The sequence below is a fragment of the Dasypus novemcinctus genome, chromosome 14 (genome assembly GCF_030445035.2).
Source record: "Dasypus novemcinctus isolate mDasNov1 chromosome 14, mDasNov1.1.hap2, whole genome shotgun sequence".
Taxonomy (NCBI): domain Eukaryota; kingdom Metazoa; phylum Chordata; class Mammalia; order Cingulata; family Dasypodidae; genus Dasypus; species Dasypus novemcinctus.
In genome coordinates, this window is record NC_080686.1 from 21,424,084 (window position 1) to 21,436,721 (window position 12,638).

Consider the following 12,638-nt stretch of genomic DNA (forward strand, 5'->3'; position numbering starts at 1 on the left):
GAATATGATACAGAGGGACAAAGTAATGGGAAATATGAAATAGAAGGATCACAGGGGGTAGGATGAGAAAGTCTGACATCATCTAATCATAATTAAGAGGAAGAAAGGGAAGAGGGAATATCTGAAAGAAATAATGGCTGAACATTTCTCAGAACTCATGAAAGACAGACATCTTTAAATACAGCATAAATGGAAAGAAACCTACAGACACATCACAATGAAGCTATAGGACACCAAAGGCAGGAGAAAATCTTAAAACCAGTGAGAGAATAAAGGCAGATTACTTTCAAAGGAAAGTCAGTGAGGCAGTGGACTTCTCAAAAACAATAATGAAGGACAGTATTCAATGGGATAATATAGTATCTTCAAATGCTGAAAGTAGCTGTCAGTCTAGAATCCTACACCCAGCAGTATTTTTTTAAAGGTAAGTATATTACCAATAGACCTTTACTAAAGAAAAATTTAAAGCCTTATGAAAAGTGATGCTAGAATAAAGAAATATTAAGTATGTGAGGAAATTCAAAGGAAAAAAAGAATATGTAACAATAAAAACAGTTTCAGGGGGCATACTAAATTACAGAATTTCATTAAATTATAATGAAAATGAACAACAGCAAGATGAGCTTCCAATGTAAACTGAAACGAGAGTGTTTGGAGTTAAAGTTGTCTATGCAAGAGGGTAAAAAAATAATCGATCCATTTTAGACTTTTATACATTTGTGTGCCAGTGGGAAAAAGAGAATGAGTACATAATTTCCATATACCTAGTGGGAAAAATAAAAACCACCTTAAAGAAGGCAAGAGAAAAACCTAGAACTTTGTGGGACAAATAGAAAGTCATGTACTTTGATGGAGAAATGAACCCAACTATTTTAATATTTATATTAATGCAAATAAAATAAATATTCCATTTAAAAGGAAAAGATTATCTAAATATATTCTTGGAACGTAAGATCTCTTATCTAGGCTTAGACAATAAAGATTATCTTAAATATATGCTTGTAACTTACAAAAGACACATGTAAATCATAGGGATACTTTCAAAAGAAAAGCTGAAAGTAAAAGGACGGAAAAAACGTGTCGTTATTTTTTAGCCCAAAATTTCTTTAAAGGACAAGTTGTGCAGAAAAATACACACTATCTTAAAGTGTTTGTTGTACTACCAGTACTGGACTACAGACTTAGAAGTTCAGCTTGCCCAAGCTTATACTTCTGAATTCTTCATGCTTTGCTGAATGCCTCTATGACTTAAGGCTGGTGAGACAGCTCTTTAGCATTTAGAACAATAGATGGTGTTTACAAGGTGGTAATTTATTTTATTGATATATTTACGATATTTCTCTCTTTCAAAAAAACTATTTCATGTAATTGTTCAATTAGAGAAACTGGAATTAATATATAATTGCTTAAAGAGACCACAATGCGTTAAGAGGGAAGTTTTAAAAGCTTCTTTCTCTGCTGTGAGATGAAACATTCTTTTTTAGTTCACGTGTTAAAAGTGATTTAAATGATCTTTTGGAATTAGCCCTATTTCATGTTTAAATGGAGCTGTTGCACTACAACATTCCCCATCAATTCTACACACATATAAAGGAAAATCTCCAGCTTAATCCTTAACCGTGGTGTAGAACGTTTGGACATTTTCTTTAGAGGATTTTCCCCTCCCCCAGGTCTTTAATAAATATAAGTTGAATAAACGAGTAGGAGGATTTGCACTGGAGAGAAGGTGAAGAAGAGTGTGCCACATTGGAATGGAAGGGTAAATTTCCTTGAGATGGAAAACAGGCTTAAACTAAACATGAACTTGGGAATGTTTGTGTAGACAAAATGACATTTGAACTGGGCGATTCTTGAGAAATCCATCCCTAGACCTTCAAAAGTCTAATTCAAGAAAATATCACCATGGACTATAACTTCTACCAGACAAATGTTTATACAATTGCTAATGAAGAATAATAGATTATTTGGAGATGTGGATATTAAGGAACTGTATGGGATACTCACTAGCAAAACTTCACACCAACTGGGAGCTTATAACATACAAATTCATGCCTTGGCAATAACACAGGGCATGCGCCTTGATGGTCAACAACAAATGGCAAGACTATGAATGTTCATTCCATGGCTTCCAACTTTCTCCCCATCCTTCTACTCATGTAAGTTGAAGAATGTGGTAAATGCTATTGCAACTAAGAATAATCCTGCATAAAATTTATTGTCAGAAAATGCCACTAATTTTGCATTTAATTTCCTGAAATGTCAGTAATAAATACTGATAAAAGTACAAAATCCAGATGCACAGATTGATCTTTCCCATGAGTAGAATATTACTTTTTTTCTCTTATGATTTTAGCACATATCACCTATGTTTAGGAAATTAATTTGGTTTATCCATGCACAATCCACAATCTAAATTATTGGCCACATATGAATTCTTAGTGTTCACATATTGGTCTGGATATTCACTGGCAGTTAGATGCCATTTGAATCATCCATATATATTAAAAAAAAAAATTTATTTTTCATTTTTAAAATATATTTAGATTACATAAATGTTACATAAAAAATATAGGGCATTCCCACATGCCCCACCTTCTACCCCTCCCACACTTTCCACATTAACAACATCCTTCATTAGTGTAGTACATTTGTTACAACTGATGAACACATGCTGGAGCACTGCCACTAAGTGTGGATTATAGTTTACATTATAGTTTAAACTCTCTCCCACACATTTTTGTAAGTTATGACAAGATATATAATGGCCTGTATCCGTCACCGCAACATCATTCAGGACAATTCCAATGTCCTGAAAATGTCACCATATTAAACCTTTTTTTTTTTTTTTAAAGACACTTAGGTTACATAAATGTTACATAAAAAAGCTAGGGGATTCCCATATGCTCCACTCCCCACACCTCCTACATTTTCCCACATTAACAACATCCTTCATTAGTGTGTATGTTCATTGCAATTGATGAGCACATTTGGAATACTGCTACTAAGCATGGATTAAAGTTTACATTGTAGTTTATACTCTCTCTCACCCAATTCTGTAGGTTATGGCAAGCTATATAAAGGCCTGTATCTGCATATTTTCTTAAGGAAAGAATTTAGCTCTCTAAATACTCAGCTAAAGGCCAGGATTTCACCAGTCCAATAAATTATTGTATAACAGCAATTTATCCCCTTATGCTTTTTTACCTTAACTAGGGGAAGACTAGTTAAGGAGACTGACAACAGGAAGACATCATGCAGTGGAGGCAATTGTGTCAGGCTGTGTAGCCTTGTCTTTATCATAAGATTAAATAAATCCAGAGATTTATTTATATGAACCTTGAAAAAACGAGTGTATTGGGAAGTTGACTATCTAAACCAGAAAACCACAGTGTTGCCCTCATTTGCATATTGACAGTTGAATTTTCCAAAAACAAAATTCTCACAAAAGTGAAAACAAAGTGGCTGACTCAAGTGATTCTTCATTAAAATGAAAGAGGCAAACAAAAAAGCAGATGGATAGAAAACACTCCTGCAACCAAAAGTGTTTTTCACAGAACCTAGGCACAGAAGTGTTTTACTTGTAGGCAAAGTAATTTCTTACTGGGACAAATTTAGAAGATGCTTGACTGATAAAGGCGATAAAAAGATTAATTTGGTGCTTTTGAAGGAGTGTACTTGGTTTTAGTGCAGTCATTTAAAAAGTTGCAACTTCTGCAGCTATTTTTACCTCCAAATAATTTATAAGAATGGCAATACCAGTGACAGAGACCGATGGACGACAACCATATTGGCACAGGGTGAACCAAAGACCTGTGTGCAATGAAACACCCAGGTTTCTGCTTATGGAAAGCAGGAGTCTCTAATAATCTAATACACCTGGCCATTAGTTCCTCATCCTCCACATGAAATGGTTGGATCGGGTAATCGTGAAGGTTTCATCTAACACATATCACACACACACACACATACGCAGAGCTACCATTATACCCCTGGGATGCTGCCTTCTTTAAAAAATGGTTAAACTGAAGTTGATTTTTTGTTTTGAGTGAAATATTCAGTTAAGCTTGATGTTGGCTATTGAGTCTTATAAGACTTATACTGCATTGCTCACTGCGCAGATACTACGGGGTTTGGGTACAAACTAATGCTTAATACATCTGCATTTTTAAAGGATTTATTAGAGACTTAACTGTGTAATTGGACTGGCAAGTGGTTTAATTCATTCACTTTGTAAATCTCATGCTTCATGTAAAAGGGGTACATCCCCCAACCGATGTTTCTCATCTGGATGGCATCAGCTTCCAATCTGTACCCACACAAGCTCAAGAAATGTGCCGTGGACTGCTCTGCTGGGCAACTGGCTTTTCCCATTGGTGCCCCAAATAGCCCATCCCTACCTTAGATGTATCATCGCCTTCATCTTCATGCACTGAACTGGATGGAGAAGGAGTTGCAGACTTGCTTCCCGGTGGCGAGGGTGAGCTGTGGGGCACGCTGCTCCCTCCCAGGTTCAACCCGAGCTGAGCGCTCAGCTGGGACTGGTTGATGGTGGTCAGCTGGCCGTGCTGCAGCATGGCGGGCTGCTGCCGGATGTCCGCGGGGGGAGCCCTTGGCCTTGGGGCTGCCATCTGGGGGTGGGAGCTATACTGTGTTCCTTCTGGGTTCCGTATCTCTGGCATCTATGGAAAGAAAATTGGAAAGAAATATATTTGCACCCACATGTTTCTGGCCAAGTTCTCATTTTCATTTTAATATTTTAATTCTTTATACTGTAGGCTGTCCTACTGAGCCACAAGCATGTTCCTCCCTCCCCAAAATAAAGTAATATATATACATATATCTCAACCAAAAGGTACTGTTTCCCAAAGAATAGAATTTGAGAATTAAGTCGGCATCATATTTCATTACTCAAGACCTGATTTATTTAGTCTTTCTCTACTAATGAAATGTAAACATGCATCATTAATAGATTTTTTATATGGCATAAGTTTCAAAATATTGATGCTTGTTACAGTGCCTGTCAAAATTATGCAGTTATTAGTGATTACAGCATTCACAGCACTTCATTAAACCCTATTTATATTATTCTCATGGTTTTAGAAAGGTTTGGGAGTTAATAAGTGTACTGTGGTTTTCAGTTTAATTCTATGTAGGCTAGGACTGGCCAAAATGATCTACTAACTTCCAGTCTCGTAATACTTACAGGCTGGTATTAACCAATTGATTAATTGACTATTGCAATGATTTGACTGCACATTGAGATTTGAAAGTAAAGCTCTAAAGTTGCAAGGTCACCATATTAATCCATTATGCTATCTGGGTCACTGCTTTTTAGCCTTAATGAGACTCACTCTTGTAATTCAAGCAATGAATTTCATCCCAGCAAGGATTAGAATTAAAAGCATTGGAGGATGAAGCTCTTAAAGTATCTAGAGGTCAAATGTGAGGACTATGGTGGATTTCACTCAATGTTTCTTCAGGATTTTCAAACTTAAAATAATGGGAGGTATTTTGTGGTCCTTATAGAAGCAGCTCTGTTTCCTCACACTGAAAGGACTCATGGGTTCATGCAGACGGAGCACAGAGAAAACAAAGGAAAAAAATATATAGAAGGTTATATGGTTAAAGTGACATTTTGTAACTGAATAATAAAATCGATAAGTTATCTCACCCTGTTTCATTAAAAAAAAAAAGAAATCCCACATGGTTTCAGAATTGTCCTGTAACTAGTTATCTGAAAACAAATGGAAATACTGGGAAGGCTAGTGAAGTAACCTAATCATAGGTTGGTTTTTTTTTTCTGGTAATAAAATCATTCTCTGCCAATGCTCTCTTTTTTTAAAAAATTTATTTTTATTTTTTAAAATATTTTTATTTTTTATTTATTATTTCTGTTCTCTGTGTCCATTTGCCGCGTGTTCTTTTGTCTGCTTCTGTTGTTGTCAGCAGCACGGGAATCTGTCTCTTTTTGTTGCATCATCTTGCTGCATCAGCTCTCCGTGTGTGCGGCGCCATTCCTGGGCAGGCTGCACTTTCTTTCGCACTGGGCAGCTCTCCTTATGGGGTGCACTCCTTGTGCGCATCAGCACTGGGCATGGGTCAGCTCCACACGGGTCAAGGAGGCCCTGGGTTTGAACCGCGGACCTCCCATGTGGTAGATGGATGCCCTAACCACTGGGCCAAGTCTGCTTTTCTGCCAATGCTCTCTTGACATCTCACCAATCTTGTTGGATCCATCTGAAACTGAAGTTGTGGCTGCTCAGGCACCACTGCTGCTCCCTGTTTTCTGAATTAGATTTACCCTCTCCACTGGGAGACCTCTTAGAAGCCAATTTCATCCCTTTAGATCTTTCCTGACTCTTGCAATTGCTCAGTCTTCTCCGACTCGGTTCTACATAGTCTAATTCTTTGGGTTTTCTTGGTGGAGACTTGGGCTGGCACCATGAATTTATACTTGCTTTCATTGCCTGAACCCACAATTTTTCCTATAATCCAAATCGAAGTCCTCTAAATCCTTCAAAGGTGGCTCATAATTCTCTTTTATGTAGTCCCTGATTAAGCTTGTCAAATGTTTGGTGGATGAATATTTAGATGAATAAATGCATGAATAAAGCCCAGAAATGTTAAATGATTTGCTCCAAACCACAGAGCTGTAGTTGAAATCAGCATCTCCCAATTCCAGTCTTAGATACTTCCCACTATATTAAGCAACTCACTCAACATTTTACATATGCCCACAGAGAGGGATATATTTAATTGAAGGTAATTAAAAATGCCTTTTCAGTGGATATAGCTTATGTGGTTGAGCACCTGCTTCCCATGTATGAGGTCCTGGGTTCAATCCCCAGTACCTCCTAAAAACAAACAAACAAACGAGAAAACCAGCTCTCATTGGGGAGTGGATCTAGCTCGGTAGTTGAGCGCCTGCTTCCCATGTACAAGGTCCTGGGTTCAATCCCTGGTATCTCCTGAAAAGAAAAAAGACTTTTCAGGGAAGCGGCTGTGGCTCAATCAGATGAGCTCCCATCTACCATATGGGAGGCCCTCGGTTCGTGTCTGGGGGTCTCCTTGTGAAGGCAGGCTCCCCCACACGCTGTGGAGAGCTGCCTGGCCTGCAGGCACTGCGGAGAGCAGACTCAGCAAAGGTGATGCAACAACAGGAGGAAGACAAGCAAGAACACAAAAGAGCTGGCAGCAAATGAACACAGAGAGCAGACAGCAAGCAAGCTGCAAGGGGAGAGGGGAAAGAGAAAATAAATACAGATGAAGAAAAATGCACAGCAAAATGGGCACAGAGAGCAGACAGCACGCAAAAAAGTCACAAGGGGGATTAAAAAAAAAAAGATAAAAAAATGAAATAAAATAAAAAAAAGACTTTTCACATGTTGCCTACCCAAATCGATGCCTGGTTTAATTTAGTGCATTCATATTGCCTTTGCTCACATTTACTAAGATAGTTTGCTCCCTTTTAGCTGTTCTAGATATCCAATCTTCCTTATCAAATAATACTAGTTTTCACAAATATCCTTCAAGTTGGGCCACCAACAGAAAGTACCATAAAAACCAGGATCAGCTTTTGAAAATACACAGAAAAGGGAGCCTACACTCAGTTTCTTTGCAGGCCTACACTCTGTGTCCTGAATTCCTACTGTGTTTTTATCAGAACTTAGCCCATAGAAAAATTAGCTCCCTTGTTATGGACAGGAAGTAATGATGCCCTACCCCTCAATCCTGCACCAACTAAAGCAATCACATGTACCTTCAAACGTAACAGTTTGTAGGAAAACACGTTTTTATAGGCCAATAAGGAAAATAAAATCTTTTTATATACAGTGTTTCCAGATTTAGGACTTAAACCAAAAGTCTTCTGAAGGCCAGAACAATCTTATTTCACAGCAACTATCTCTGCCTCATTTTTCTTTCTTTTTGGTTGCTTTTTCATGCCAGTTTTTGTTTGAGAGTACATCTCTGAGCGCCAAAAGCTGCATTCTTACCCTTGTACTAGAAGTTAGTGTGTGTGGGAGTACAGGCCAGCTAAGAAGGGGCTAGGAATAGGACACGTCTTTTTCAACAGACTCATCATTAAGTCACAAAGCTGCATCACCCGCGGTGTTACAGACACAGCTTTGACAGACACAGCTTTAATTGTCAGAAAATAATTTCTCTGTATGGAGGGAGGCAAATAGGTTAGAGAACATACCAATCTATTTAGCCCTCAGGTGCACTGACAGTTAGATGTTAATATCCCTGGTCAACTTTCTGAATCAGGAGTAGTATTTTAATTTTACCTTGCTTTTATAGAGGCAGTTCAGGATTCATCACTGCCAAACAGACAAGGGGGGAAGAAGGAGTAAAGTGCACGGAGCCTATTTACCGAAAGGTAAACCTTACAAGTCAGCTCATCCAGGTGGAGCAGATGTTTTGATGACTGGTAACTTTCTAGAAAGACATGGACTGACTACGGCTCTTTCATGTCAAATGCAAAACCTGAACTTGCAAATCATTATTTCCGGTTGACATTTTAAACATTTTAAATTTATTGTGAATAATTCACATGAGTCAGGCTTAACAATGACCGCTGTTACCTCTGATTCTTCTTGACTCCTTCACTGGCTTCTTTTCTCTAACAACTTCCAAACCCTAAATGATACCTTAACATCCTGTTCTAAGTCACAATTTTTCCACCCAGCTAAGATTTGTCATGGTTTTTTAAATGGGGAGGAACACTCATCTTCCACACTCAAAATGTTCCATTAATTTTTTACTCCTTCCTTTCCCACCAAAGTCTTGGGAGTTCTGTTGACTCTCCACCTGCCCCTCCCTTCCATTCCCACGCCATGGCAGGTTGAATTGTGCTCCCCAACCAGCACATCTTAATCCATGTCCCCATGGCTGGGGACCCACTGTAAATAGGACCTTTTGAAGGTGCCGTTTTTAGTTAAAGTGTGGCCAACTGAAGCAGGGTAGACTTAGTCCGTAGTACTTGAGGCCTTATAAAGAGAACCTGGAAGTCACAGAAGCAAAAGAAAAAAGAGGACAGGACTTCACCATGGGAGGGTAGGCAGAAATACAAACCAAGGATCCCCAGTGACTGCCTGCAGGCAGCACCAGAAATGCTACAGGTTTTCGGGAGAAAGCGAGCCTTGACTGATATCTTCCTTTTGAACTAATACCAGCCTCGCAACCATGAGCCAATACATGCTTGCCATTTAAGCCAAACCACTGTGTGGTATTTGTCACAGCAGCCTGGCAGACCAAGTCACACACTTATTCATCTGTTTCAGGCCCTCACTACCTTTTATTTACTTTTCAAACTTTTTATTTTAAAATACTTTCAAACTAGGAGCAGATGTGGCTCGAGCAATTGAGTGCCCACCTCTCACATGGGAGGTCCCGGGTTTGGTTCCATGGTGCCTCCTAAAAAAAAAAAACAAAGCAAGCAACAAGCAAAACAAATGAAAAAACCAACTCAGGGAGGCCAGTGTGGCTCAGTGGTTGAGCGCTGGCTTCCCACATATGAGGTCCTGGGTTCAATCTCCAGCTCTGGAACCTCAAAAAAAAAAAACACAAAAAAACAAAAAAACAAAACCTTTCAAACTTACAAAACAGTTACAAAAATAATATAAACACCATACAGAAAACTCCAATATACCCCTACTCCCTCCAGATATCCAGATCCACCAATTATAACAATTTGCCACATTTGTTATATCCTTATAGTTATCTATCCATCATACTATCAATCCATCTATCTATCCACCATCTGTGTATCTATCAATCCATTTTCTGAACATGAATGTAGTTTGTATACATCATGTTCCTTGGACCCTTATTACTGCGATGTACATTTCCTAAGATCAAAGATATTCACTTATATATTCACCTTAAGTGCAGTTATCAAGACAAAAAAATTTAACAAATAAAGCTTATAGTTTATATTCCTTTTTCCCCATATGTCTCAATAACATCCTTTTGAGTGTTCTCTCCCCTGCCTTGTTAGATCTTGTCCAGGATTCTGTAATGCCTTTAATTGTCATTGTTTCTTTAGTTGCTCTTTTTTTATATATTGTGGGAACATCTGTATAACATAAACTTTCTCATCTCAGCCCTTCCCAAGCATACCATACAGTGGAAATAATTACATTCACTATGTTGCAGGACCCTTACCACCTTCCATTACTAAAACTTTCCCTTCTCCCCAAGCAGAAATCTTATATTCATTATGCATTAATACCCCATTCCCTCTACACCCTGCCTCCTATATTCTAATTTCTGTCTCTATGAGCTTGCCTATTCTCTGGTATTTTCTCTGTAGTTACTATGGGGCTAAAATTTAACATCCTAAATCTAACAATTTTTTTTTTGCTTTGACACCAACTTAACTTCAATAGTATATTCAAACTATGTTCCGATACCCATCTGTATATGTAGTTCTTGTCACATATTACATGCTTATACATTATGAATCCAACAACAATGATTTCTCATTACATTTTGTGATTTCTCATTGCATTTACCTTTGAGAACCTGTAGGAAGTCAAAAGTGGAGTTGGAAATATTAAAAAAAATACAATAATACTAGTATTTATGTAATTACGCTAGACAGAGCTCTTTATTTCTTCATTCAGCTTTGATCTATTACCTATTGTCCTTTCCTTTCCATTTGCAGAACTCTCATTAGCATTTCTTGTATGGCTGGTCTACTGGTGACAAACTCCCTCAGCTTTTGTTTATCTGGAAATGTCTTAATTTCTCCTTCATTTTTAAAGGACTGTTTTGCCAGAAATAGAATTTCTGGTTGGTAGTATTTTTGCTTTTAGCACTTTAAATATGCCATCGCATTGCCCCATGGTTTCCGATGTATTGAGGCTCCCTTGAATGTAACACATTGCTTCTCTCTTGCAGTTTTTAGAATTTTGCTTGGATCTTTGGTATTGGCTGGTTTGATTATATGCTGAAGAGTGGGTCTATTTGGGTTTATCTTGTTTGATGTTTGTTAAGTGTATTGGATGTGTATATTCATGTCTTTTATTAAATTTTCAGCCAATATTTCTTTTAATATCCTTTCTGCTTCTTTCTTTATTCTCCTTCTGGGCCTCCCACAATGCTTATATTGGTACACTTGCTTGTGTCCCATAGGTTCCTCAAGTTCTATTCACTTTTCTTCATACTTTCTTCCATCTGCTTCTCAGACTAGATGATTTCAATTGTCAATCTTCAAGTTCACTGTATTTTCTTCTGCCAGGTCCAATCTGCTGGTGAAACCCTCTTTTTAATTTTTGTTACTGTGATCTTCAGCTCTGTTTGGTTCCTTTTCATAATTTCCATTTTTCTATTCATACTCTCTTTGCATTCATTTATCATTTTCCTGATTTTCTTTAGTTCTTTGTCCATGTTTCTTTAAACACTCTGATCATGTTTAAGACCATTTATGTAAAAAAGTCTTTGTCTTGTATACCCCAGATCTGGTCCTCTTCATTGATGGTTTCTAATACTTTGATCTTCTTCTTTGCCTGGGCCATCATTTCCTGTTTCTTTGCATGTTTTGTTAGCTTTTTTTGAATCCTGGAAATTCTTATATTTTAGTGGGTTATTGCTGGAATTTAGATTCTGTGGTGTGTTTTCCTTAAGCTTACATCCAGTTGGTGTTATGACAGAGCTTTCCTTGAATGCCAGGAGCTAATGCAAAAAAACCAAACCAAACAAAACACACATGCAAAAAAACCACAAAAATACCCTTCCTAGACTCTGCAGATTGATCTGTGTGAGTACTCTCCTTTGGGGCTTATCCATACAAAGAGTTGAGAGGGTAGCTCCAAAGCATTTTGTTTTGAATTCTCCTATTTACACAGATACAAATGCCCTATTCCCTAGGAAATAGTTTCCGCATTGTTTCTGGCACTGCACTGTATGCCCTACAGCCAACAGTGCCCCGCCCCAGGCAGCACCACTTGACTGCTCTCCCACAGCATTCTGTAGGAGAGCTCAGTGAACTCCTGCTGTACCCTGGGCAAGTTCTGGGAGGGTGAGTTCCTCAGGTCACCACCAGACAGATTGGGCCAGGCACAGATGCTCTTGGAGTGCACAGAGGGCTCCTCTGCTGCCTCTGGAATTGGGACCAGTGATTCACAGAGGAGTACATGCTGGCTCTGTACCAAGCTGGAGAAGGGGTGGAAGAGGGGCTGGCCAGGGCACCATGAGATCCTACCACTTCTAAGTAGTCTTTTTCTTGATTTGGCCCTTGCCTTGTTACTGCAGTCCTGTATCTGTTTTCCGGAGCTTTGAGAAAGATGTTTCTGCCAGTTCTTGTTGGTATTTAAAATTTTCTGTGGGGGGATGGAGCCCTAAATCTTCTCACCTCACCATCTTGATCCTAGTCTTCTTTACCTTTTCATTTGCAATAGCTGTGTAACTGTTCTTCCCCAAAAGAATCTCTTAACATCCTCTCTGAAGAGTGCTTCAGAATTGATCTTTGTGAGCCATAGACTCAAAAGCTTTCCAATGATATCTACCTATTAAATGAAGTCCAAACACTTGAGCCTGACTTTAAGGGTCTCTAAATTCCCTGTAACTGTCCTTCACACACTCCGTTGCTCAGACACACCCAATTAATTGCCATTCTTTCCCTACACATCTCT

General features: G+C 38.4%; 1 protein-coding gene across 2 annotated transcripts in view; it reads right to left on the bottom strand.

The window, feature by feature from the left end:
* Window positions 1-12,638, bottom strand: part of TOX (thymocyte selection associated high mobility group box) — a 342,324-nt gene that overhangs the window by 50,895 nt on the left and 278,791 nt on the right. For both annotated transcript variants that reach the window (XM_004484333.5, XM_004484334.5), the window contains one exon: window positions 4,398-4,679. In XM_004484333.5, coding sequence (XP_004484390.1) covers window positions 4,398-4,679 — 282 coding nt within the window. The remainder of the gene's footprint in view (window positions 1-4,397; window positions 4,680-12,638) is intronic.